Source organism: Rattus rattus, chromosome 11 (assembly GCF_011064425.1).
Source record: "Rattus rattus isolate New Zealand chromosome 11, Rrattus_CSIRO_v1, whole genome shotgun sequence".
NCBI classification, from domain to species: domain Eukaryota; kingdom Metazoa; phylum Chordata; class Mammalia; order Rodentia; family Muridae; genus Rattus; species Rattus rattus.
In genome coordinates, this window is record NC_046164.1 from 33,925,278 (window position 1) to 33,952,595 (window position 27,318).

The following is a 27,318-nucleotide window of genomic DNA, read 5'->3' on the forward strand; positions in this document are numbered from 1 at the left end:
GACACTCTCAAGGCAGATAAAGCTAGCTCCCCCCCCCCCCCGTCTGTCTCTAGATAGCTTGGATTTCTTTCTATGACATCAGTACCACTTATTGAAGAATTACTGAATCACTCCAAACCAAAGGAACAAAAATGACACTTCTGTAAGGAAGACCGCTAAGAGAGGTTTCTTTCTTATTGATTAATGGTCAGGAATATAGGTGATGATACATTATAAAACTTTTATAAATAATACAGTGCACTTGAAAATGGAGAGTACTTCTCAGCAACAGAACCAAAGTAAGCAAGCATGGACAAGCAGCCTGTGCAGTGTAATAACAACTACTCTAAAATGCCTATTCAGATAACATTAAACGTGGGTGTGAAATGAGGGGAAATAGCTACAGTCACATGTGTCCCTTTCTTCTTTTTTTTTTTTTTTTTTAAGATTTATTTATTTTATTTATATAAGTACACTGTCACTGTGTTCACACACACCAGAAGAGGGCATCAGATCCCATTACAGGTGGTTGTGAGCCACCATGTGGTTGCTGGGAATTGAACTCAGGACCTCTGGAAGAGCGGTCAGTGCTCTTAACCCCTGAGCCATCTCCCCAGCCCATGTGTACCTTTCTGGGGCCTGAGCACTTCTCAGAATTTTCCTCCCAAGGTCATTAGATGACCTTGACTTGGACACTGTACAAACTCCCTTAGGTTGACCTACTAAATTATTGACTAGGCCTGGGCAAATAATAATACTATTAAATATTTTATCTGTATCAAGAAAAGACTTTCAAATGTGTAGCGTTTCCCTAATTTAACAGAGAAAAGGATGAATTCTAAAAGCTGCAGGCTTCAAAACAAAACCAAAATTCAGAAAATAATGTAAATTTTGCACATATAATATGTGATAGTTAACTTCATATTCCCCAGCTAGCATGTGGCTATCTATCTCACCGTGAGAAAAATCACGCAAATACCCTGATGTGGGTGGTTTTGAGATGGAGATCATTTGAAACTCGTTGCACACAGGTTGAGAAATTTAGGATGTAGCTTTATTTCTCAGTCCCAAATGAAGCTTACACATGCTGAAAGCTATTAATTTTAGAGATGATGGAAAGGTATTGAGAAAGAAAAAGAGTTCCCTATGCTCTAGTGGCTTCAAAGCCTTCTATTGATATAACTGCATTCATCTAAGAAAACAGCCCTGCTAATGATGTCCTTACACATTATATGTAATTACACTATTATATATAATAAACTAACCTCTCAGTTACCTGTTTTATGGGAAAGGAGTTCAGGCCTTAGGAGAATTATGCAAACACGAAAAACCGGAAAGGAACTCCCAGATAGATGTTCTGTTCTGTTTGGATTATACCTTCCTTGGAACTTGAGATAAATTCCCCTCTTACTGTAATTGATTCAGTCAACTGTGAGGGCCTGCATAGCAGGAATGTCACTTTCTCTTCTCTCCCATGTCTGTGCGTCTATTTCCTTCCCATCTACCCGAGCGTTTCTCAGTCTCTGCGTACCATCCTGTCTACTCCATGTTTTCAGCAGCCCTTCTTTGACCGGCCATGTGACACTGTCCCTCCTGCGTCTTCACCTTCCAGCCCCACGCAGGTGAGTTGTCACTTCGGTAGTTTGTGACATCAGCCCCTCTCCTGAACTACAGGCCTACGCAGCTAACTGCCTCCTTACTGGCCGTTCCCAAACGGGTGTGTATGAGCACCTTGAGTTCAAGATTCCCGTCTTCATCTTCCCCTGGGGATCCGTTCCCTCCTCCACGAGCAGAACTTACCCAGTACACCCTGGCTGGAATACAGAGATATGGAGACCATTCTCAGAGTGATGGGGCAGGAGCTTTGGAAAATTCCAGAAGGCATCCCTGGTTAGTCATCACTAAGGATTATAAGGTTACCCAGCCACAGATAAATCCTTTCAGGACTGAGCGATTAGCATGGGATATAATCTGAGATCCCCAAATAAGCCAAGTTTTGACCCAAGCCTGAAGACAGAGCTGCTTTTAACTCAGGTGAGTTTTTTCAATGTTTCCATGATGCGATCTTAGAGACCCAAGCCACTCCTGCCCACCTTCCTCACTTGCTGCTGTGTGGAGACCTGGTACTCCAGCGTCACGGCACCATCCTGTCCTTTAATCTGGGGTTGCATTCCCTGTGAAAATAGAGATGTGGACAAAAAAAATAAAATATGTCAAGTCACCATTCCTTGGACTGACAAAAAGAACTCAAGAGATTTTTTTAAATAAGAAGTAGGTGGGTGGAGGGCTGGAGAGATGGCTCAGTGGTTAGGGGGCACTGACTGCTCTTCCAGAGGTCCTGAGTTCAATTCCCAGCAACCACACAGTGGCTCACAACCATCTGTAATGGGATCTGATGCCCTCCTGTGGTGTGTCTGAGGACAGCAATGGCGTACTCATATACATTAAAAAGCAGGTGGATAGAGAGGTTGCGGGCAGCACACATCTGCAGGCTGGGACGTGGGCTGCCTGTATTGGGTTCTTCATGGACCTGGCAGGTCCGCATGGGCCTTTTGAATCCACGCAAGAACAGGTTGTGAATCTGGATGCGGGAAGGATTTGAGAGGGAGAACAGCGCACACCCATCCACCCGCCCACGATGTACACAGAGTCACTGTGATGTGGGACTGTCCCAGCTCGGTCGCAGCGGTCTCCTGAACCTGAGGAGTCCTTTTAAAAGAAGAAGAAAGTTGAAATGGGCCCCAGCAGAAGTAAAGCCTGGGGCACCAACTCACCAAAGTGTTTCCCTGCCTTGGGAAGCAGGGGAACCATATAATTACGAAGCTGTAATTCTTCTAAGTTGGCTTACAGAAATCAGACACGTAAGCCCAGCCGCCCGGAGCCAGGAGATAAGACTGATTTGTTGGAGCCAAACGGTGCGTGGCGGCAAGCAACTGGGAGGCTTGGGTTGCTGATGAGAAGACACTGCCGAGCTAGTTAATTATGGCAGGAAGCAACTCTCTCCGAATTCTCTGGAAAGGCTGTCTACAGCACAGGCCCTTCTCACTCAAGTCCTCTCCTGAGGGATGAACAGAGTTGTCTCAGCTTTCTGTCAGCATCTGTCTTGTCTGTATTCTGCCAAGTTGCTGATAAAGTCATAGACACGGTTGTATAGCTTAGAATCAACCATGGGGGCTCGAATTACTCCATTCGGATAACCATCACTAAATCAAACTGAGCAGCTCGGAATCAACGGGGATTCACTCCTCACATCTCTGGCTGTTGGAAAGTTAAGCCTGAGGTGAATTCAAGCCTATTGTTGGTCCATATTCCTGAAATCTGGCTGGTTTGTGTGTGTGTGTGTGTGTGTGTGTGTATGGCCACCATGTGGTGGAGAGGGTCAGCTAGCTCCCTGGGATGTCCCTTTTATGAGAGTTTTGTGCTCTCAGTCTAACCACCTCCTAATCCCATCTCCCAGAGGTTAAGACTTCAACGTACGGAATGTGAATAGGAGAAAGACATTCAGATTTCAGTGGTCACTAACTCTAACCTAAGCATCTTTGGAAAGTTAGCTTTTAAAAATGGAATGGACTCAGAAAGAGAGAGAGAGAGAGAGAGAGAGAGAGAGAGAGAGAGAGAGAGAGAGAGAGAGCGCTTCCTACTTCTGCCTCCTGTTTGATCTTCATTGATCTTCATTCTTCCGGCCCATGGTTCTGACATCTTGTGAGCCACTCCCCTGCCAAGACCTGTGCATGTGCCAAGAGCTGCCAAAGTGCATGTTGATTCATATCAGAACACGACATCACTCATTGCATCCCAGTCGAGAGTTGGCAGCACCCTAGGACCAGAGCTTAAAAAGTAGTGAGTAAACAGGCGCTGGCGAGAAGTAGGCTGCACTGGATGTCCATTTGCTGCACTCGAGAGACCTCTGTAGAGGGCTGGAGAGATGGCTCAGTGGTTAAGAGTGCTGGCTGCTCTTCCAGAGGTCCAGAGTTCAATTCCCAGCAACCATCTGGTAGTTCACAACCATCTGTAAAGAGATCTGTTGCCCTCTTCTGGCATGCGGGCACGCATGCAGATAGAGCACTCATACACATAAAAATAAATAAATGAGTCATTAAGAACAAAGAGAGAGACCTCTGTAGATACAAGCATACATTAGGAGGATATCTACATTTATATCTAAACTGAAGAACACTGAGAGGAAATGAAAAGACTCTCACATGCTAAACATGCTTGCCTGTCACCTTAGCACTTAGGAGGCTAAGGCAAAAGGATCTTGAATTGAAATGCCAGCCTGAGCTACATGGAGACACCAGGACTCCGAATGAAAAGGGCATTTGCAGTGCCGTAATAGGCATCCTAGAACTGAGACAATTAAATCATCCACAGTTGGGCAGCAATTGCAATGTTTAAGTCTGTTGTGTGCCTATTTCTGCCCATCTTTTGTTACTTAGGGCTTTGAAATGCTTTGTCGTTTCCTTTTGTTCTCTAGAAAAGTCATTGTCTTAAAAGTTTAAATATAATTTATGAACATATTGCTTTAAACAAGAGGATAGGACTCTTTTCATGTGCAGGTGAGACATTACAGGATGTCCTCGTAACGAAGGTAGAAAGAATTAAATATGGACAGTCTCCCACTATACTGACAGCCCATGTTCACCATGGTCCCATCCTTTCTTGGTTATATAATTAAACCAAGGTCATCTGGCCACACTCCCACCAGGGAGAAAGATTGTCTGTAGTGATGGCGTGTCCCCAAGTGGCCATTCCTTTTGGTCTCTGCTCTTAGGAATGCAGGGGATGAAGCCAGGTGGCCCCTTTTTCGTCTTCCTTGTCTTGCCTCTGCTCTTGCTGGCACAGATACCACAGAGACACAGGACAGGATCAGTCTGTCCTTCCTCGTTCCTGCAAGTGTCTGGGGTAGCTCTATCCCAGTTCCAGACTGAATTTCTCCAAAGTTCCAAATACTGAAATCTTTTTTAAAAAGATTTATTTATTCATTATATATGAGTACATTGTAGCTGTCTTCAGACCCACCAGAAGAGGGCATCGGATCTCATTACAGGTGATTGTGAGCCACCATGTGGTTGCTGGGAATTGAACTCAGGACCTCTGGAAGAGCAGTCCGTGCTCTTAACTGCTGAGCCATCTCTCCAGTTCCCAAATATTGAACTCTTAACCCACCTTGTGAGTGTATTTGGGGCTAAGTAGCTAGGAAGCAGTTAAAGTCAGATGGTGCCAAGCAGGTGGAGTGTTAATAATGGAATGTGTGTCCTTCTAAAAAGAGGTGCATACACAGGCTTGCCCTCTGTGCTCTTTACCACATGAGAACACAACCAAACGCTGTCTGCAAACACTGGATTTCAGATCTGCCCTGACATTGAACTTGGCCTTCCCAACCTTCAAAATTTAACCATTGGCCTCTGATTATAATTTTACACAGCAGCTCAAAGGGACTAAAGTTTCTTCCTCTAGAGCTGGAGAGATGGCCTAGCAATTAAGAGGATGCATTGTTCTTGCAGAGAGTCTAGGTTTGGTTTAAAACACTTACATGGCCACTCACAACTCTCCTTAACTCCAGTGCCAGGAGATTAGCACCCCTTTCTGGCCTCCTTGGACACTGGGCATGAACATTACACACACACACACACACACACACACACACACACACACACACACACACACAAACACACAGCATTTGGGAACATAAAACAGGAGAATTACTTTGAGTTTGAGAGCAACCTAGGCTACTTAGTGAATTGAAGGTCAACCTAGAATATCTAGAGAAATCTAGAAATAATAAGTACCTGAAAGACCAGTGTTTGAGAGGTAAAGATAGATGTTGAAGATCACCTTCCACTAAATAGCAAATGAGTGCAAGGCTAACCTGGACGACATGAGACTGTCTCAAAATACCAAAATATAAAATAAGCAGAAAGCAAGCTGGGAAAACCACGCAAGCACGCAGGCACGCACACACACACGCATGCGCATGCGCGTGAGCACACACACCGTGCGGCATCTTTTCTAAGAGAAAGGGCGAGAGGAAGAGCACCTCTACACTGACTGTTGATGAGAATGTGATCTGAATGGTGTCTTTTAATTCAGCTCCCCCAGCTTTATACTGTTGAAGTGAAAAGCAGAGGCCGGGAGTGGGTGGGAACAGTGGGTTGGGGGAAAAGAAGTCTCAAAGCGAAGGTATTACCAATAGTCATGTGAAAGTCTGCGGTATGCGCTTGGGGAGAATTCATCTGGCGTCAGCTAACTCTCGGAACCAGGACGACACTCGGAGCTCCAACTCTTCCGGTCTGGCTGGGTCCACCCTCACTCCTGGGAGTTCCCAGGAGAGTGTAGAACAGCTAGCACGCTGGATGACTCAGATGCGCTCTCTGCTCTCTGCTTCCACTGGATGACTCAGATGCGCTCTCTGCTTCCGTTGCTGTCCTGGAAGGTATGTGCCTCTCTGCCAGAAAGAGCTGAGCAGCTCTTGTAGCTCAGATCCAAAGCCCACTTTCCTTCACCAGAGTCTGCGTAAACTTTGGGCTTCACCCAGCTTCAGGGTCCGGATCTGTCTACACAACTGTCCCTTTGGAGACCTAACTTCCTATTTGGGTTCTGTTTTCCAGCAGAGGCGATTGCTTGCCGCCTGCTTCCTCTAAGCAGGGTTATGTAAAATCCAGCAGAAGCCCGAAGGAAGAGTATGTAGACTGCCATATCCAACACCCAAATGAGCTGTTGGTCCCTTATGTCTGCCCCTCCCTTATATTCTCAATGACTTAAATCAATAGGGTAAGGCAGAGGTGGCCCAGCACCACTAGAGAGGTAGGATTAGGAAGACCTGGAAGCGTCCATGGCTGCACTGAGGGAGCCAGCCAGCATCCACTAAACTGTAAAACTCATATTAGACTGGTTCCCCATCAGCTTGTTGGAGGTATTTCCTGCTGTTGTTTTAAGTTCGTTTGAGTGGAGGGGTGGGTTTTTCGGTTGGGAGTGTGGAAGCAGAGCCTTGTTATATATTATCTAATCCGGTTTGAACTTGAAATAATCCTACCTTAGGCTCTATGGTGGTATGACTAGGAAGGGCCCCTATAGACTCATGTATTTGAATGTGTGGTCCATAGACCATGGCACTATTAGGAAGTATGGCCTTGTTGGAGTAACTGTCACCTTGGAGGAGATGTGTTGCTGTGAGGGTGGGGTTTGAGGTCTCCTGTGCTTGATTTATGCCCACTGTGGTTTACAGTCACTTTTGCTGCCCTCAGATCAAGGTCTCAGGTCCTTCTCCAGCACCAAGTCTACATGCATGCTACCGTACTTCCACCACGATGATAATGGACTAAACCTCTGAACGATAAGTCAGGCCCAGTTAAATGTTTTCTTTTCTAAAAGTTGCCTTGCTCATGGTGTCTCTTCATAGCCATGGAAACCCTAATACAGACTCCCAAGTGGAGAAGCTATTATAGGTATACCACCTATATACCTAGCCTTACAACCAGTTTTGTAGAGATTGGTTTTAGAACTAGATAAATAAAACTAAGAGCTGTGACACTGTCTTAGTCAGTGTTCTACTGCTGTGAAGAACCAACTATGACCAAGGAAACTCTTATAAAGGAAATCATGTAATTGGGGATGGTTTATAATTTCAGGGGCAGAATCATTATTATCATCTTAAGGAACATGGCAGCGTACAGGCAGGCACAGTGCTGGAGAAGTAGCTGGTCCTAAGTCAGGAGAGAGAGAGAGAGAGAGAGGGAGAGAGAGAGAGAGAGAGAGAGAGAGGGAGAGAGAGAGAGAGGAGAAAGGGAGAGTGACAAAGAAAAGAGAGAAGAAAGAGAAACAGAGTGACAGAAAAGAGAGAAGAGAGAAACACAAAAACAGAAGAGAGACAAAAAGAGAGAAACAGAAGAGAGAAAAGAGAGAAACAGAGTGACAGAAGAGACAGAGAAGAGAGAAGAGAGGAGGGAGGAAGGGAGGGAGGGAGAGAAAGAGAGAGAGAAAGAGAGAGAGAAAGAGAGAGAGAGAGAGAGAGAGAGAGAGAGAAAGAGAGAGAGAGAGAGAGAGGAGACTAAGGCTTAGGCCTTTGAAACCTCAAAGTTCACCTCCAGTGACACACTTCCTCCAATAAGGCCAACAAGGACACTAATCCTAATCTTTTCACACAGACCTCCCCATCCCCCCCCCCCGTGGCTAAGCATTCAAATATGTGAGCCTATGGGGCGGGTTGGGGGGGTTCTCATTCAAACCACCACACCATGTTATACTTAGGGTTTGAAAATAGAAATATCGAGGAGAATATTTCTTCACACTTATGGTTGTCAGACATCTACCCCATGGTGTAAGAATTTGCAGAGTAGCAAGGGGACCTCTAGTGCCTGCACTTCTCTGTCTCCTCTCAGTATTCTTGCCACATTTCTTTTTCTATTTTATTTTTGCGGTGCTGGGAATAAAGCACTTGCCTCATATCTGCCAGGCAAGCATCCCCGACTGAGCCATATCCCCAACCTCCTTTTCCTTCTTTTGGTGTCCATTCATACCTGCTCCTGGTTCTGCCTTCTGCCTCCTTCCCGACCTATGGCTTTGCCTACTGTGCCGTCATCCACCTAGAACATCTCTCTCCTCCCTCTCAGTTTCCAACTGCTCCGGTTTCTCTAGGCAACTGTAAAGTTCAGTCATTTTCTAATGTTTCCCATGACTCCTCCAGTCCTGGTGAGGACTCCTCCTCCCCTGCAGTCCCACAGCAACCTGGCATGGAAAACTGATGTGGCCTTTATCCACTTGCAACAGATACTTTTCGGTTTCGGTGTTAGAGCACCATGACCAAGACAAATGGGTAGAAGAGTTTATCTGACCTCATAGTTCTGGAGGGTAAGAGGGCATAATGGCGGAGTGGAGACATGAAAACAAATAACACTTCTTCTTTTTTTTTAAGATTTATTTATTTTATTTATATGAGTGCACTGTAGCTGTCTTCAAACACACCAGAGGAGGGTATCAGTTCTCATTACAGATGGATGTGAACCACCTTGTGGTTGCTGGGAATTGAACTCAGGACCTCTGGAAGAGCAGTCAGTGCTCTTAACCACTGAGCCATCTCTCCAGCCCATAACACTTCTTCTTCTTCGGGAAAACACCAAATGGCGGATGACGCCGGTGCAGCGGGAGGGCCCGGAGGACCGGGGGGCCCAGGATTAGGAGGCCGAGGTGGCTTCCACGGAGGATTCGGCAGCCGTCTTAGGGGCCGAGGTCGAGGCTGTGGCCGCGGTTGAGGCCGCGGGGCTCGTGGAGGTAAAGATGAAGACAAGGAGTGGATCCCCGTCACCAAGCTGGGTCGTCTGGTTAAGGACATGAAGATCAAGTCCTTGGAGATCTACCTGTTCTCCCTGCCCATTAAGGAGTCTGAGATTATTGACTTTTTCCTGGGTGCATCTCTAAGGGATGAGGTTCTGAAAATCATGCCAGTGCAGAAGCAGACTCGGGCTGGCCAGCGCACCTAGATGGGTAGAGAGATTGCAACCAGGATCAGAGAGAAGCCTTCGGCAGTGTGATATGGGATGGAGCATAGAGGGTCAGACACTTTGATAACTGAGATTAAGATATCTATCAGATATCTTAGGGCACTGCGGTGTTGGATCTAGTGGGGGGGGAAACAGCCTTTTATTTTTTTATAATTTTACAACAACAGATGGCACCCAGAAACCTTTTATACCAGCCACATTCCTGAGTAACTTAAGTAATGTCACACACGTATGATAGCTATACTACAAAGTACTAAGAGTTAAGGGAGTATTAGTCTCACATGTAGTTAGAGGACAGAATGGATAGTTGTTTTTCTGTTTCCCTGAGTACTTACTGGTTGTATCACCAACACAAGGTTGTCCTAAAGCAGGGCTGATTACTTCTACTAACATGCATGCCAACATGCAGGCAGGCAGGCAGACAGATAGACAGACTGATACACATTCATGCATTGGGTGGATGGAGCAAAGCTCTAACAAGCTGGCTCCAAACATTTTACATATGTTCATGTACACACAATTGGTGGATAGATTAAAACTCTAAGAAGCAAGCTCTAATAACTTTTTTTCCCTTTAGCCCTTTTTATAGCCCCTAAGACAAAGTTTTCTATGTAAGAAGAATAATTATCTCATTCTAAAACAGATAAAATATTACACAAGAGGAAGTTACATCAGGATTGCATGTTTTTCTACTACATGTTTTTCTATTAAAATTCGTACCTAACTAAAAACAGTTCCACAAGTTCATTATAAATTAAGAGCAGCAGTTCTTATAAATTAAGATAGTTATCTATCTTTTATTTCACAAGTTCGTTATTAGTTCAAAGCAATAGTTTTTTATGTCATAGGTTAACAATGTTTTTTTTACCATGAAACAAGTCATTTATCTTATATCCTTACTTTTGAAGTCTTGTATAAGCTAATCGTTCACTCTCTGTTCTTAACCTCATAATAGAATTACCCACTCCCTGTTCATGACCTTACCTTTATCGTGGTTCACACCGAGATCTTTGGCCTCATCCCTGAACCTAATCTAGAATGAATGTTTTTCTTGATCATTAACTTGTTCCAAGCCTTTTTTTTTTTCCAAGTGCAACGTGTGTGCTTGTAACACATGAAAGATCATTGAACTCCTCTTCTAACCTGGGCAGCCTCTACTATTTTGCAGGAGAAGTCACATTCTACATTTAATTTTAACCTTAAACTATCAACTATCTTAACTTCTTAAAGTTATTTGAATCAAATTAGGAATTCTGTAAAGTCATTATCAGGAATTCTAAAGTCATCAAGTCATCTAGACAACATTATTTCATGAAAGTTCATCTTCATGTTGCTCTGCAAGAAATTTGCCCAACAGAGTGGGTCACCACCTAGGAAGCAATCACACCAGGTTATAATCAGTGACGGTCTTTCCATGCCCAATCACAGGTTTAAGAAGAATATAGCAATGAAAATCATGAGATGAGAAGGCACACTGGTAGCAAGAAGCAAGCCTGGGACAAAACCTCTGGGATCGTTCCTCTCCAAGGTACACGCATAGCAACCATGCACTCATAGCAGCCATGCAGAACAGTGAACTGTCTCCAGGAAGCTCACTTGCCCGAGGCTCTCCTCCTGCACGTCATCCACCAGGTGTTGCCTAAACTCAAATAACCTGGGTTTTATGAGCTGACCTAAGTGACTTCAGATCCAGTAGGTTACCAAAAAACACAGGTGGAAACTGCGTGAAAGTGCTGGACCAGACCACTCCATGGGTAGAAAGAAAGGTTTATTGGGGATCGAACTGCCAAGGCTATCTCCTTGGGGATCAGAGAGAAACAAGTAGATTTTATGTGACAGTCAGGAGGGTGGAGATCTTTGAGCTGATGCAGGCTGTACAGATTGACAGAACTCAGTGCCCTTCCCTGAGGTAGTTGACCTTTGGGGAAGCAAAGTTCCTGGTTTCAGAAACCACATTAGAGATCTGCTTTCCTGGTACATGGTAACCTACCTTTAGGTTTCTGTTTATCTGGGCAAAGTTCCTCTATTTAGGACTTTATCACCAGCACTGCATGTTCGGGGAGTCACGTGTGTCAACCCTAACAACAAAAGAATGAAGTTATAATAGCCACCTTTATATGGCAGTGGTTTTCAACCTTTCTAATCCTGTGACCCTTTAATACAGTTCCTCATGATATGGCGGCTCCAACCGTAAAACTATTTTCATTACTACTTCGTAACTGTCATTTTGCTACTTTTACAAATCACAACATAAATATCTGTGTTTTCTTATGGTCTTAGGCAACCCCTGTGAAAGGCTTGGTTGACCACAGGCTAACTGTTAAAGAGGAAGGATTCTTGTGCCTGGTGGCGAGATAGTAATTATTTCAAAAGACTCTGAAAAACCACAAGCCCTCGTGGAGGACACCCAACCTTGTACAGACGCCCTTTTGCAAGTGTGTCTGCCTTGCAAGTGTGTCTGTCCAGCAACTGTCTGCTCAGCCTTGTTAATCATTGTGGCCAGGAATGATTGCTTCAAAATGTCTGATGTAATCTCTTCATTTTTGCTACTAAAACATCCCCTCTCCTCCCTTCCCCCATCCCTTTAGACATGCTCATGGTTTACGACAGCAGGCATATGTGCACTGCACTGATCTACAAATAAATATCATCATCCTTAGAGAATCTCTCTGATAGGTTGCTTTCTTTCTTTTTGGGAAAGAAAAAAAAAGGGACACTCTTTGAACATACCTGCAGGGAAAGAACTGGCCTTGCTTGGGAGCGCCTGAAATTGTCATGAGCCCACCTAGGCTAAGACTACACCCTCTCACCATGGAACCCCTCAGGTCTCCCCATCCTCCACTGCCAATTTGCCCAGCTTTTCACACAGACGTTGTTGCCTAGTGTAGAGCCTCCTCCTCCTCCACTAGATGCAAGGTCTATTTTCACTTCTCTTTGGATTTCCTTGCCCGCCTCTACCCAATCCCCACCCAAGACACTCTTCCTCAAAAAACAGAGACTTCTGCATCCTGAAATGATGGCTGGTGAGATGACTCAGTGGATAAAGGTGCTTGCTGAGTTCAAATCCAGAGACTCACATAGTAGAAGGAAAAAATTAATTCCTTCAAGTTGTTCTCTGGTTTCCATATATACATCATAGCACCTGTGACACACACACATTCACACACACACACACACACACACACACACACACACACACACACATACACACACTAAGATTCTAAAATGTGATTTATTCTTAAAGAATCCGGAAAAGATGACTGTGCTCCCTCAGACCAGGAACCTTATGAATCACCGACTGTCTCTGCCTCCCTGGTCCTAAGAGTCCTCCCTCTCCCTCCACTGTCAGCACCAATAAAACTTCCTGGCTTTGGTTATAGGAGGAGTAGGAGAGGGTGGATAGACGTGGTTGTACTTCACAGACACCGTTGTTGCTATTCTTCCATGCTATGCTTTAGCCCTTTCATAGGCCTCTTGTGTGCTAGCAGTGCTGCCCACCCTCTGTGAAGGGCCTCTCAGTGCAGATTTCTGCTCTGCCTTCTATCACAGAAGTCACGGTAGTCCCACCTGAGTAGGAAGAGAACAAATTCTAGGTTATTCTTTAAGCAACATCAAAGTATTTGGTGTGGGGAACAGATGGATGTTACAGGGTATGTGATTTCGGTTCATAGAAAACCTAATTGCTAGCAAAACATGAAGGCCTAGAAAGATATTACATTTGTCAGATGCAGTTAGGTACGTCCTGTAGAGGTGCAGTTCGGATCTGCCTCTAAGGCTTCCTTAGATAAGAAGGCTAAAAAAAACAGAAAGTTCCTGCCTATTTTAAGGCACACTGCTTGGGAGAGGCCTTGTGGTCTTTGCTCTATGACCCAAGGCAGAGGCAGCTGGATGGCCTTGTGCTGCCCCACCATAAAGGTGAAATGGTTCAGCCCTCATTGACTTGGCTTGGAATCCCCTACCATGACAGTAACAGGCGTAGGAGAAGAGTTAGAGACTTCATTTATAGAAGTTGGACTCTTGAGGGGCACCTTCTGGGGGCCCAGCCTCTTGAGCTGACTCTCCTTTTAGACTCTCGCTCGTTTGGCTTGGAAGAACTTCATGGAAGAAGCTCCAGGTAAGAGATGGGGGATTCTCTCTCCGGGCTTACTGTAGGAACCACAGAGAAGCAGCTGGCAGGACACAGGGGAGACAGGAACCTAGGGAAGTGAGCTAAGAGCCCTAATGGGTTTGGAGGAGCTCAAGAGAAAGGTAGACGAGCTTGGTAAAAGGACAGCTAAAAAGATATTTCGGAAGAGCTAGCAGTTCCGTTGCAGAATCTGGGGGGTGTGAGTAGACATTTTGTAAATGGTTAAGAAAGTAAAATTGCCTGACTGAGCTAGCAGGTTCTCCGATATTCTTTTCGGGTACAAATGTCAGATAAATTTAAAAGACTAAATATTACAGACGCAGTCCTCGGTGGGCGTCTGCTGTTGACATGTCTACAGTAGAGTCAATGCTGGATCAACGCTTCAGACCCGTCAGAGTGGCAGAGCCCTCCCCAAGTCAGACTCAGAGAAATAGCAAAGCGTCTCCTGGTCCAAGTGTGAGTGTTTAGGAACAATCGACAGGAAGCACAGCGTCTGTAGCTTCCTCCTCCCTGAAGACTGCAGCCCGAGACCACCCCCTAGCAGAAACTTCCTACCAAGACTAGCTAACCGCCCTTTCTTGTGCTTTACTTAATAAACCCCAGCCAGCCTCAAGGCTTGGTTACAGGTGCCCTGCATCTCACTGAGTTCAATCCACCTCCGAAACCCCAGCTTTTCTATCAGTGTGTCTGTTGTGACTTCAGTGTCTGTCATCTCTTCATTCCCAAGGCGCCCCAAGTCAAGTTTCCAGGACCAACCGGTGCTTGGTGCGGCAACCTAAAGCACCCAAAATGATTGGAAGACGTTGTGATGTTGTTCGTGACGTCATGAAGCCCTGGGGCATTTCCCCACTCTCAGGCCAGTTGCGCCGGGACTTCACTTGTCCTTGTGGGCTCCAGAGCGTCTGTGCGAAACCTGCTGGGTGTGCTGTGAGGTGAGAGGCCACCCACTAAGGATGATCTCAGAGTAATCCTCGCTTAAAAATGGTTTTAAAGATTTTATTTACTTGTAGTGTATGTTTGTGTGTAAATGTGTATGCCTGTGTGTATGTTAGTGCACCGCATTCATGCAGCGCCCTCATAAACCATAAGATCCCCTCAAACTAAAGTTAATGATGCCCGTGAGCCTCCTTACAGACGCGGGAAACCAAACCTGGGTCCTCTGTAAGAGCAGCAAGAGTCCTTAATGGACTGAGCCCTCCCTCTATTCCCAGCATTTCTTTTAATACATTATTTTAAAGGTATTTTGTAGGTCAGTCATCCTGGTTTTTTTCTTTATCCATTCATTCATTTATCTTTATTTTTGCTATTAAAATAAAAGTAGGCAAAAAGTCTTGGGTGAAAACAATCCCAGCTCAGAGATGAGGGCGTGGACACAAAGTTCTACCTGTAACCATGACTTTATTTGAAATTGATACCTGCTAGGAAAGGGAAAATCAGTTTGCCCCAGTGGGGCTCTCCTGGGCATACCAACCACAGTCCAGAGCAGGTCCCGTGCCCAGGAATAATTGGCCAACACAAGCACACTCTGTGATTTTTGTGTGCTTTTATGTTTTGATTTGGCTTGGGTTTGTTGTTGTCATTGCCTTATCTAGTTTGTTTCTTTGTTTGCTGCCTGTTTTTATTTTTGTTTTGAGAGGGAAAGAAAGAACATGTGGGGGGGTAGGGAGAATTGGGAAGGAGTTGGGGAGAGGAAAGAATATGATCAAAATATGTTGTGTAAAAATTTTTTTTAAAATAAGATTTTGTCTTGTCATTTTGTTGTTGTTTGAGACAGGATTTTTCTGTGTAGCAGCCCTTAACTGTCCTAGAACTCACTTTGTAGGCCAGACTGGCCTTGAACTCAGAGTTCCACCTGGCTCTCTGCCTCCTGCCTGCAGGGGTTTAAAGGTGTGTGCTACCACACGGCTAAGAATTTTGTGCGTGTGTCTTTAAGCAGTAAAATTGTGAAACAGGCCAAAAGCAGTTTCTCCCTTCTGCTTGTCATCCAGTTTCCAGTTCCTAAAGTCCTCTGCTGGCTAGTGTTATGACAACCTGACCCAGAGTCATCTTGGAAGAGAACATGTCCCTATTAGATGGGACGGTGGGCAAGTGCATTTTCTTTATTGGTGATTGATACTGATGGGACCAGCTCATCACGAGCTATTCCACTTCCGGGCTTGTGGTTCTAGAAGCTACAAGAAAGCAGGCTGGCCAGGCGGTACTGGCCCAGGTTTGGGAAGGAAAGAAGGAAGGAAGGAAGGGAGGAAGGAAGGAAGGAAGGAAGGAAGAAAAGAAAGAAGGAAAGAAGGAAGGAAGGAAGCTGAGCAAACCTTGAGGAGCAAGCCAATAAACAACATCCTTCTATGGCCATCAGTTCCTGCCTCTGTGTTCTTGCCCTGACCTCTCTGAGTAATAACTACCGGCTGTAAGATGAAATAAACCTCTCCAGGTTGCTTTTGGTCATTGTGTTTTGTCACAGCAATAGAAACTCCAACTTAGACAAACCCAAACCAAGGAGAAAATATAATATCCACTCGTTTGGGTTAAATCACAAAGCAGGCTTCAACTCATGTCTACTTGATTATAGGCAACAGCACTGTCTCCAGGATTCTTAGACTAAGTCTAGGCTGCAAAACATCTGCCATGCTAGGAACACCTGCCGTGCTAGGAACACCTGCTGTGCTAGGAACACCTGCCAACCTGGAACACCTGCTATGTTGGGAACACCTGCTGTGCTAGGAACACCTGCCAAGCTGGAACACCTGCTATGTTGGGAACACCTGCCATGCTAGGAACACCTGCCATGGGTCAGGACTGTGCAGTCTCCCCTGGAATTTGCCATTCCTGTAATGATAGATTGCCTTTCTATGGAATAGCTGCAGATTAAAAGGAGACCATGAAGAGATCACAGCTTATTAAGGGACTGGTGGATCTGGGGCAAAGTCCTTACCTTACATGCATGAAGGAACCTGGGTTTGATCCCTGGCACTGAAAAACAATGACCACATCATAAACCACTGGTGTCAGAGGAGACATGTTGGGGAAGCCATAAGAGAGAGCTTAGTCTGTGGAAGGACATATGTTCCAAAAATAAAGATTAGTGTGGTGGTTTAAATAGCTATGGCTCCCATAGACTCGAGTATTTGAATGTTTGGCCCATAGGGAAGGGTGCTCTTACGAGGTGTGGCCTTACTGGAGTAGATGTGGCCTTGTTGGAGAAGTGTGTCACTGTGAGGGCAGGCTTCAAGAGGTATTATACGTGTGCTCAAGCAATACCCAGTGTGACAGACAGTCTTCTGCGGCCTGAGGATCGAGATGGAGAACTCTCGGCTCCTCTAGCACCAGTCGGCCATGCCTCCTGTCATGATGATGATGGACTGAACCTCTGAACCTGTAAGCCAGCCCCAATTAAATGTTTTCCTTATAAGAGTTGCCTTGGTCATGGTGTCTCCACACAGCAATGTTAACACAATTAGTTCGATTATTATTTTGTTTTGTTTGTTTATAGAGTTTTTGTTGTTGTTCTTTTCAGTTTATTTTTCTTTGGGGGGGGGCAGGGGGATCTCATGCTACCTAGACTGTCCTCAAGTTTGCCATGTGGCTGAGGGATAATCTTCAGTTACTGCCTGCTGCCTCTACCTTCACGGGCTGGGGTTCAGGCTTGTACACAGACCCCCTAATTCCTTCCTGTCCCTCCCACCCACTTTTCTTCTCCCAACTTCAGGAACTCTCCCTCTTTAAAACAAACAAGCAAAAGTGGACTCGGGGCTGCCTGTAATGTGCACGAGGAGATTCCCAGGATCCCCATCCCTGAGGAAAGCTGGTCTCCCTCCCACTGCAGGCATCAGTGGCCGATGGTGCCTCAGCCAGGGTGGGCCATCCTGCAACGTTCTACGTTGTCCAGGCTAGCCTTAAATCCCCATATGTCCTCCTGCCCCAGCTTCCCTAGTGCCACCAAATCTGAATGGAATCAATGTGGAAGTAAATATCAATTGCAAATCCCTGCCTTACTATCTACTTCTTTATGGATCTAATATCAACTTAAAATGATGCTTAAAGGGTGGAGAGCCCTTGATGCCGCTTCAAGGATATTGGCAAGAGCATTTACATTGGGCTAGGACAAGGCTCAAGATGAATACAGCAGAGGATTGTATTGTATTCCTTGTATCTTGGTCGTCCTGATAAACCCCTAGTACAGTGACCATGGGACTTTGTTTATTGCCTTGACTACTACTACTACTACTACTACTACTACTACTACTACTACTACTATTACTACTGTTTGTTCCTTGACTACTTTGTCTTTGGGAGCTGACCCTATTCTTCGCATGTACCTAGAGTGATAAAAAAAAAAGCAGCCTGGGAAAAAACAAACCCGATTCAGCACTGGCTGGAGTCATGTTATAATGTTGTCTAATTGTCTCTTTTTATTTTCATCCTCATTCCCTCCCCTCCAGACCCTGTTGACTGGTTGAGCTGGCTTGGTCATTAAAGCTGTAACATACATCCAAGATACTGTGGTTCATTTTATCGGTAACATGGTTTCTGCTCAATGTTTTCCACACTCCGGGCATTCCCACTGCTTTTCATTCCTGTTGTCAAGGACGTAAGCTCAGAGATCTAAGCAGGTAACATTGAAGGATACGGGCCTTGATTTCCTGTAAGCACAATATTATTTTTTATCATAAAAAATACAAAATAAATCACAAAAAGTAACATAAAGCCAATCCCAAACACTTACGGTGTATGTAGAAGTGTACAGCTCTCCACGCTACACAGAAAAGTCTTGCCAGGTGGTGGTGGTGCACGCATTTAATCCCAGCACTCGGGAGGCAGAGGCAGGTGGATCTCTGAGTTGGAGGATAGCCGGGTCTAAAAAGTGAATTCCAGGACATCTAGGACTACACAGAGAAACCCTGTTTCAAGGAAATCAAAGAAAATTTTTCTAAGGAGATATTTTATGTAGTTTAGACTTGCTGTTATTTATAAAAATATTTTTTTAAAGATTTATTTATTATATATGAGTACACTGTAGCTGTCTTTATTTTTTTTTATTACTTTTTTTTATTAACTTAAGTATTTCTTATTTACATTGAAAGTGTTATTCCCTTTCCCAGTTTCGGCCAACATCCCCTAACCCTCCCCTCCCCTTCTTTATGGGTGTTCCCTCCCATCCTCCCCCATTGCCGCCCTCCCCCGTTCACTGGGGGTTCAGTCTTAGCAGGACCAAGGGCTCCCCCTTCCACTGGTGCTCTTACTAGGATATTCATTGTGTAGCTGTCTTTAAACACATGAGAAGAGGGCATCAGATTCCAGCAACCACATGGTGGCTCACAACCGTCTGTAATGAGATCTGATGCCCTCTTCTGGTGTGTCTGAAGACAGCAACAGTGTACTTATACATAAAAAAAATAAATAAATCTTTTAAAAAACATTCTTAAGAAAGATATTACTCGTGATAAAGAGACGGCTAATTCCTTGAATGAATATAAATTGGATAATCAAACCATAAAAATTAGTGAAAGAAGGAAAAAAAACATTTTGTCTTTCCTGGAAAAATGGAAATTAAAACAGTGCCACCAGGACTGGAGAGACGGCTCAGTGGTTAAGAGCACTGACTGCTCTTCCAGAGGTCCTGAGTTCAATTCCCAGCAACCACATGGTGGCTCACAACCATCTATAGTGGGATCCAATGCCATCTTCTGGTGTGTCTGACGACAGCTACAGTGCAGTCATATATATATATATATATATATATACATACACACAGTGCCGGGTGGTAGTAACAGCTCCCTGGCTCTCCTTATCACAAACTGCTTTAGACACGGAGCCTCCATTGCCTGAAAATGACCCTCAAGCATAGGGTGAGGGATTTGAAATCAACCAATCTTATATTTCCTCCATTTCCTGATGAGAACCCATGACCACCCAGACAAGCCAGGGAACAGAAGGAAAAGAAATCAATTCCCCAGTTTTTCCCTGGCTTGGTGTTTTCAGCCAAATCAAAATGTTTATATGCACTAGCCAATCTATTCAAAACTCTAGAAGGAGGGACAGCATTGAACAGTCCTCTCATCTAATCTTGAGAGGCAAAGAAAGAACTACAGCTATTTGAATCCAGAGTAAAATGAAGCATTTGTGTATATGTGGAGCCTACACTGCCTTTAAACTTACTTATTCCATTAACTTGTGTCCTAACTTGTCGGGTATTATAGCACACGATGATACACCTCTGGATGATACACACTATCTACAGCATGAAGGCCATAAAATACCAAGTGCTTACCTTATTCTCTTTGCCCAATTAATAATTGGGAGGGTCCTCAGGGGAGGACCTAGTGTTGTCAACAATTACACGGATTTGATACTTGCTCTATTATATTGCCCATAACCAACAATTAATTTTTAAGAGTGTTACAAACTCTATGGGTTTTTAACTTTCATTCGCAGATTACGATGAAAAGATAGGAAATCATTAGCCATTATAATATCCACCTTCAGCTGTGCTGTTTCCTCACATAAACTGAATTTGTCATTACAAACTCCTCTCTCTCTCTCTCTCTCTCTCTCTCTCTCTCTCTCTCTCTCTCTCTCTCTCTGTGTGTGTGTGTGTGTGTGTGTCCCCTCTCAATGCCTTGAATCAGGGTTCTAAGACCCTGAGGTACATGGCTTTTCCGGGGCTGAGGATATAGCTCAGTTGGTAGAGTGCTGACCTAGGCAGGCACGAGGGCCTTCTGTTCAGCATCTCCTGAGAGAGACTGGAGGGTGCCTGTTTCCTCAGCTCTTAGCACCTGGGGAGTAGAGGTAGAAGAATCAGGAAACATGACAACCTGTTTCAAAAAAATACGGTGGGTTTTTTTTGTTTTTTTTTTTTTTTTTTTTGAGGAATATTCCTAGTAGAGAAAAATATTTAAGAATAACAATTGAGGATAGACGTAGTCTATATTTATGAACGACTTAATTAGAATAATTTCTGTGTTCCTGGTCACTTCTCCACCCCACCACCTAGCTACTACTTTGTCTAATTCATATATATCCAGTTCTCATGTCATGTCTCTGTGCGTTTCCTCCCTTGACTCCTTTAAAAACATTTAAGTTACTATATAAAGTATTAGGTAGATAACATTATGGTACGTTCAAACAAAGGTTTAGATTTTCCTTTACCTTCACCCTGACCCCACCGCACCCCACACAACTCCCCCTAACCCCCCTGAGAACCACCTACTGGCTTCTTTCCTACTTCGAGTCTTCCTTTTACCCCAGACCCCATCTTTCCGCATCATTTATCTTTATCTTCTCTTGGTTTCCCTTTTACTTTTCTCAGGTTTTACCCACATCTTGCACCCTTTGATGTTTCCTGTGCAAGCCTTTCTCCCACTAATCTCTCTGAGCCACTTAATTCTCAGGCTCAGTGCGAAAACCCCGGAAACAAGGCAGGTTACACTTCCCATCAGGTCGAAATAGCACTTTCAACAGATCAGACGAGTGATTGAATTCAATGCTCATTTTATTCCAATGAAATCAAGGAGGCAAAAGTTGCCTGGGTCGTATAGGAAGCCCAAGACAGGAGTTTTAAGTTTATGAACCACTTCCAGCCTCTATCCATGGAAGTTTTATCAACAAGTATCATGCAAAGAAACGGGGAAAACAGAAAAAGGAGTGGGATTTTAGCAAGGAGCACTGGAGAGGTAGGGGGGTTCTCCATCTGCTCTCCTGCAAGCTGCCCATCAGCATGGCTCGTCCTTGATGATGTTAATATGGCTACCATCCTCCCTGCAAAGTGAGAAACCACGAACATGGTATTAGTGCCTATGGTGCTGAAACCCGGACACTGTTTGCATTTTAAAGGCCTATGTCCATCATGCATTCAGTTCCTTCCCCCCCCCCCCGGAGCTGGGGACCGAACCCAGGGCCTTGTGCTTGCTAGGCAAGCACTCTACCACTGAGCTAAATCACCAACCCCATGCATTCAGTTCCTTTCGGGACTGTATTTACTTGGTCACTTTTCAAGATTAATCTCGAAAACATAAAGGGTAAAGACCTTATTTCCCCATTTAGCCATTCCCACCACACACACACACACACACACACACACACACACACACACACACACACACACTAAACCTAAGGTAGAGGGTTCTAATCATACAAAATGTCCCATGAAGGCTTGGATTGTGCAGTGGAATCTCAGATACAGGAATGAACTCTGCTATACATACCCCCGAGCGCTATGGCCATGTAATCAGTGTGTTGCATGTAGGGAGTCAAAAGTCATACACTGACCACTTATAGCATTTTACTAAGTATATATATAGTAAGTCTTACCTTCCAACAGGTAAATACAGAGTATACCTGCATGCCCTGTAAATCTAAAAGGAAATATAACATTCTGTAGGCCTTAACTATCAAATATAGACTTTTTGTGGGTCCTATAGTCCTGAGACTTGAACTCAGGGACTTACGTATGCTAGGCCAGTTCTCTACCACTGTGCTACATCTCAGCCCCTAAATATGCGATATGCTCCTGTCTTTCCCTTCAGTGGTGAAGACTGATCCCAGGGCCTCTTGTATTCTAGGCAAACTCCTGAGCTATGCTTTGTCTTTTGTCTATTCTTTGGGAAAACTGCACACGGAGATAGTGACACAGCTCGACTGTCTGCTGCTTTGCAGTTGGCCAATCACACGCTTTACTCTCTAGCTTTGATCTAAAAATAGACTGCAGGTCTTACAGCTTTTAAATGTCTGTACAAAAAGCAAAAATAGTTGAAGTCACATTCGACTTCTCCATCTGAGAAAGGAGTTACTATCTCCACCAATCAGAATTCAAGAAAAGGAAAGAGGCTCTTCCGGTCTCTTTGGCCTCGCCGGTAGAAGCAAGATGAAAAGAATGTCATCCATTGGAATGTGTCCCGATAAAGCAGTGCACACACACACACACACACACACACACACACACACACACACACACACACACACACACACACACACACACACGTGCTGTGCCGCCGCTGTGGCTCCAGGGCCTATCCCCTTCAGAAGTCGACCTGTGGCAAATGGGGCTACCCTGCCAAGCGCAAGAGAAAGTATAACTGGAGTGCCAAGGCTAAGAGACGAAACACTACCGGGACTGGTCCGATGGGGCACCTAAAGATTGTCTACCGAAGATTTAGACATGGATTCCGTGAAGGAACAACACCTAAACCCAAGAGGGCAGCTGTTGCAGCATCCAGTTCATCTTGAGGATTTCAATCGGTCATAAAATAAATGTTCTGGTTTCAAAAAAAACGAAAAGGGAAGCGAGCCCAGTGGTAGACAGCTGTGAATGTGTGTGACCTGGGGCTGGTCGGTAAGAGCGCTTGCTGCTCTTGCAGAGGACCCCAGGTTTGATCCCAGTCACAACCATGTGTGAGTCCTGTTCCAGGGTCTTCAACTCTCTCTTCTGACCCCTGTGGGTACCAGATATACACATTGTGCACATACATACATGTAGGCAAAGCACTCACACACATAAAATGATCTTTTTTTAAAGATTTTTTTTAAAATACTCAACCTGATTTTCATGCACAGAGTGCATTCATTCCCATAAGTGTTCATATCCGTTCCGCACACAGGGCTGAGGTGCTTGGAGCATACTGGGTAGTCAAAACGATGACAGTCTGGCTACAAAAGAGAAAAGCAGAGAAGTAAGAGAATGACCTGAGACACAACCATTGCACTGTCCCCAATGTTCCCTAAATGTCATAGAAATATCCTACATAACTACTTATGCTTTCTCTCCACCCTCCAAAAATGAGTTTGTAACGTAAAATTCATATGTGAGAGTTCAAATACAATTACAAAAAGAATAAAGAAAAAATGAGCTCAGAGTAGGTGTGGTTCAAACCTGTCATTCCAGTGCTTGGGAAGCTGAAGAAAGAGGATTGCCTCCAGTTTGAGGCCAGTCTGGGAGACATAGCAACTTCTAGGCTAGCCTAAGGAACACATCTAGACTTTGTGTCCTCCAAAGAAAAAAAAAAAAAAACCCACAACTCAGAGCCCAGCCTCGTTGGTACCATTTGGACAATAATCCCAGTACTTGGATGGCAGAAGCAGGAAGATCATTGTTCCAGGTCATACTCAGCTATACATCAGTTTGAGACCAGCCTGGACCTTGTCTCAGACAAAAAAAGAAAAGAAGGAAAGAAGGAAGTAAGCTCAATACTCTTAAACACGGTGACAGTTTGCACACTTAGTAAGCCTCATTTTTAAATCCTCCCTGACCCATTTCTTACCTAAATCAACAGTGGTTTGGAGGGAGGGTTATCTATTTTGAGGGAGAATCCCACTCTTGGCCTGTAGCTTGCTATGTAACTGGGCTGGTCTCAAAGATATCTCTGCCCTCTGAAGCTCACATTACACCCAGAAGCTACAGTATGTTTTTTTTAAATCTGTCTTCAAACACACCAGAAGAGGGCATCAGATCCCCATTGGTTGTGAGCCACCATGTGGTTGCTGGGAATTGAACTCAGGACCTCTGGAAGAGCAGTCAGTTCCCTTAACTGCTGAGTCATCTCTCCGGCCCCAATATTTTTTTTTTTTTTTTAAGCAATGCCTTTTACCGAGTGTTTTAAAAGTATTTTAGATATTGCTCCCCCACACATAATTTTCCTTCATTACACTCATGTTTCCATTAGACCCTCGAGTGTTATAAAGTCTCTAACTCCAGTTGGGCACACACAGTGATACATGCTAGCCACATGCTCAACCTCTGTGGCTATACCCCTATAGAAAATATACTCTTAATTTGGAAAAGTGACAGCCTAGCCTTCACTCACCCTCCATCCCAGAGTCTAGAACGCTAAGCCTGGGGTGGTCCTGCACACCTATGATCCCAGCACTCTGTCTCCAGCATGGCAAAGCCTCCCAGCTCAGGGGACAGTCGAAGGTTCTATGACATGCAAGTGAACAGTCTCAGTCAGGCAACCAGGGACAAATACGCTGTGGAAACTGTTTAGAGACGAAGATTGGATCTTGTACCTTCAAGTTCTTTACATAGAGAATGGCTGTAAACATTTTCACTGTCAAATAAATACCCAAAGGAACCCATCCTCCTTACATCTGACTTGTTAGAAGTCGGGCTGCTGCCCCTAAAGCCAGTCCAAGAAGCCAAATAACCCATTTAAGTGGCCAGGTCTTGATTAACAACTGTCAGTTGTTACTTTTGTCCTAGACCCCCAATGAGGACCAACAAAGTAAAGCTGTCTGTGCACCCCTAGCCAGTCTTGTAGGCTGCCTACCTAAAGTTTCTTTTGCCAAGAGGTTGCACCAGGCCATACCCAATGCCTCTTTCTGCACCTTGACACTTTCCCGAGCCTCTGTCAACCAGGGAGTCTCTACCCAGATGAAAATGTTGCCGACCGACCCTTGACACTGCAGTTCTCAATGAACTGTCTCATTTTATTTTTATTTATGCCCACAGAATTTAATAGGATGAAATACGTGAAATGCCTAATACACAGAGTAACTATCATGCCTCAGTAAATCTGAATTATTAAAGGAAATGTTAGAACAAAGCATCCACGGGGGCCTTCAAAGACTGAGCCATTCTTGATTGAAAGGTACACTTTTAGCTGATGTGGTGGTTCATCTCTGTCATCCCAGGGCTCAGGAGGCTCTTGAGAAAAGAAACGTGTATACTCATTTTCCATATCAAGGAAACTGCGTGAGATGCTGGCTTTACAAAGCCATGCGTGGTTTCTGAAGTGACAAGTCTAGCTTGAATCCGGTTCAACACTTACTTCGCTGCATGAGAAGAGACGGTACACGGGCTTCATACTTACTGTTCTGAATTGTGATCTCTTTATGAGTTGAGAATCGGAAGAGTCCAGAGATTCATCAGAAGCTGTAAGGAGAAAATGCTGGCATTGTAGTATGACTAAGGTAAGTTGTCCATAAAGATCCTTAAATCCCAGTGCGTAAATAAGATGGAGGGTGGTTACAGAGAAGTACCCTGAGCCAATCAGAGAGAAGGACACACACACACACACAGACAGAGAGACAGAGAGAGAGACAGAGAGACAGAGAGAGTAGAGAAAAACAGTTGGCGGAGATGGCTCAATGAGTGAAGAACTTGCTGTGAACTGAGTTCTGATCTTCAAAACCCAGAGCTGGGCTTGGGTCTGAACACCTAGTCCTTGGAAGGAGCTGAGACAGGTGCATACCAAGAATTACCGGCCAGCCAGCCTAGCAGAAATAGCAAGCTATAGATTCAGCAAGAGACTCGGTCTCAAAAATACTGTGGAGAGCAATCGAAGACACCCAGCCTTCACATGCCTTCAGACAGACACACACACACTTAAGACACAAAAGACCGGGTTGGGGGATTTAGTTTGGTGAGCGCTTGCCTAGCAAACATAAGGCCCTGGGTTTGGTCCCCAGCTCGAAAAAAGAAAAAAAAAAAAAAAAAAAGGAAAAAAAAAAAAGACACAAAGACCAAAACCAAAGTGGTTTGTGGTTTATCCCTACATGACAGTCTCTTTGGTGCCCCTCTCCATGCCTCTTTAAAAAGACCTTCCATCATTTCTTCCTGGAACTTCTAAGAAATGCACAGAAACATCTGATTCTGTTTCCATCAAGTTTCTTGAAAACTGACCTAGAAGTTACACGGGTCAGGGAAGTAACTAACAGTGCTTTTTGTCTGTGTGTCCAAGATTTTTTTTTTTTTTTCAAATAAACACAAAACTCGGATTTAACTTTTAAGAGTGTGAGGGAGCCCAGGCTGGTGTTGAACCGGCTATGTTACGTTGCAAACAGGGGCATGGCTCTCCTGCCTCTGCTTCCCAAATGCTGGGATTACAGGAGTGAGCCAGTCCATCAAACTAAATAAACACAAAATTTAGTATAGGTGTTAGGATCTCAACTCTGCTTCCCCATAGATGTGAAGTCCATTCGGAAGAAGGTCTCGTAGGACTCCCACGTCTAGCACACCCCCAGGCTCGGTAGAGCTGTGGACACAACTCAAGTGTGTACATGGGTTCAGAATAATCTGCTTAAGAAAGGTAGAGATGGTGGTTGGAGCTAGGATGGAAGTCCTAACTGGAACGACAGAGGATACTTGACCCACAGCTTCCATGCCCACCACTCTCTACCGGGCACAACCGCCAGTAACGGTGAGAATCCGTCGCCTAACTATCCAAGCCCAGCAGGCCAGCGCTCTCAGATCCAAGCTGAGATTCTTCCTTGACACCAGACCCAGTTGAGCTTCACCTGCAAAGTCTGTGGCCAGGAGCAACAGCACCAGTCTCAGCATCACTAAAGGAGTTCTTCCTGCTCTGCTAGAAAGCTCTCCCGCACCGCGGTGGTCAAGGAGCCACCCGCCGGCGCCACGCGGGAGTGCGAAGGGGGAGGGGCGAGCGGCAGGCTATAGGCTTGGCAGGAGGCAGGATCAAAAACGGAAGTTACAGGAGAGGGGATGATGGGAAAGAGGAAGATGGAGGGTTTGGCCAGGGGGGAAGACACACACACACACACACACACACACACACACACACACACACACACACACACACACCCCTTCCAGATTTCTAAGCAGTAAACCTCTCTACAAAGTTCATAAAAGCGACCCATGCCCTCACCCTTTCACACGGCCCTCACACGATACCATGCCTGAACTCTCCACAAGCCCCATACACATCCCCACAGGATCCCTCCACACCTCCACCACTTAAACACACAAGACACAAGCACATCACACCCTGC

The 27,318-nt window shown here is 44.9% G+C and overlaps 1 protein-coding gene and 1 pseudogene across 1 annotated transcript; one reads left to right on the top strand and one right to left on the bottom strand.

The window, feature by feature from the left end:
- The first annotated feature begins 9,091 nt into the window (after positions 1–9,091).
- LOC116912404 lies at positions 9,092–9,455 on the top strand (annotated as a pseudogene).
- Positions 9,456–21,070: 11,615 nt separating this feature from the next.
- Spink2 (serine peptidase inhibitor Kazal type 2) lies at positions 21,071–26,967 on the bottom strand. Its single transcript, XM_032916689.1, has 4 exons — positions 26,827–26,967; positions 25,401–25,462; positions 23,132–23,241; positions 21,071–21,354 (listed from the first exon to the last, which is right to left on the bottom strand). Exons 1-4 carry the CDS (start codon positions 26,867–26,869, stop codon positions 21,309–21,311), a joined length of 261 nt encoding a protein of 86 aa, XP_032772580.1. The 5' UTR covers positions 26,870–26,967; the 3' UTR covers positions 21,071–21,308.
- Positions 26,968–27,318: the final 351 nt, after the last annotated feature.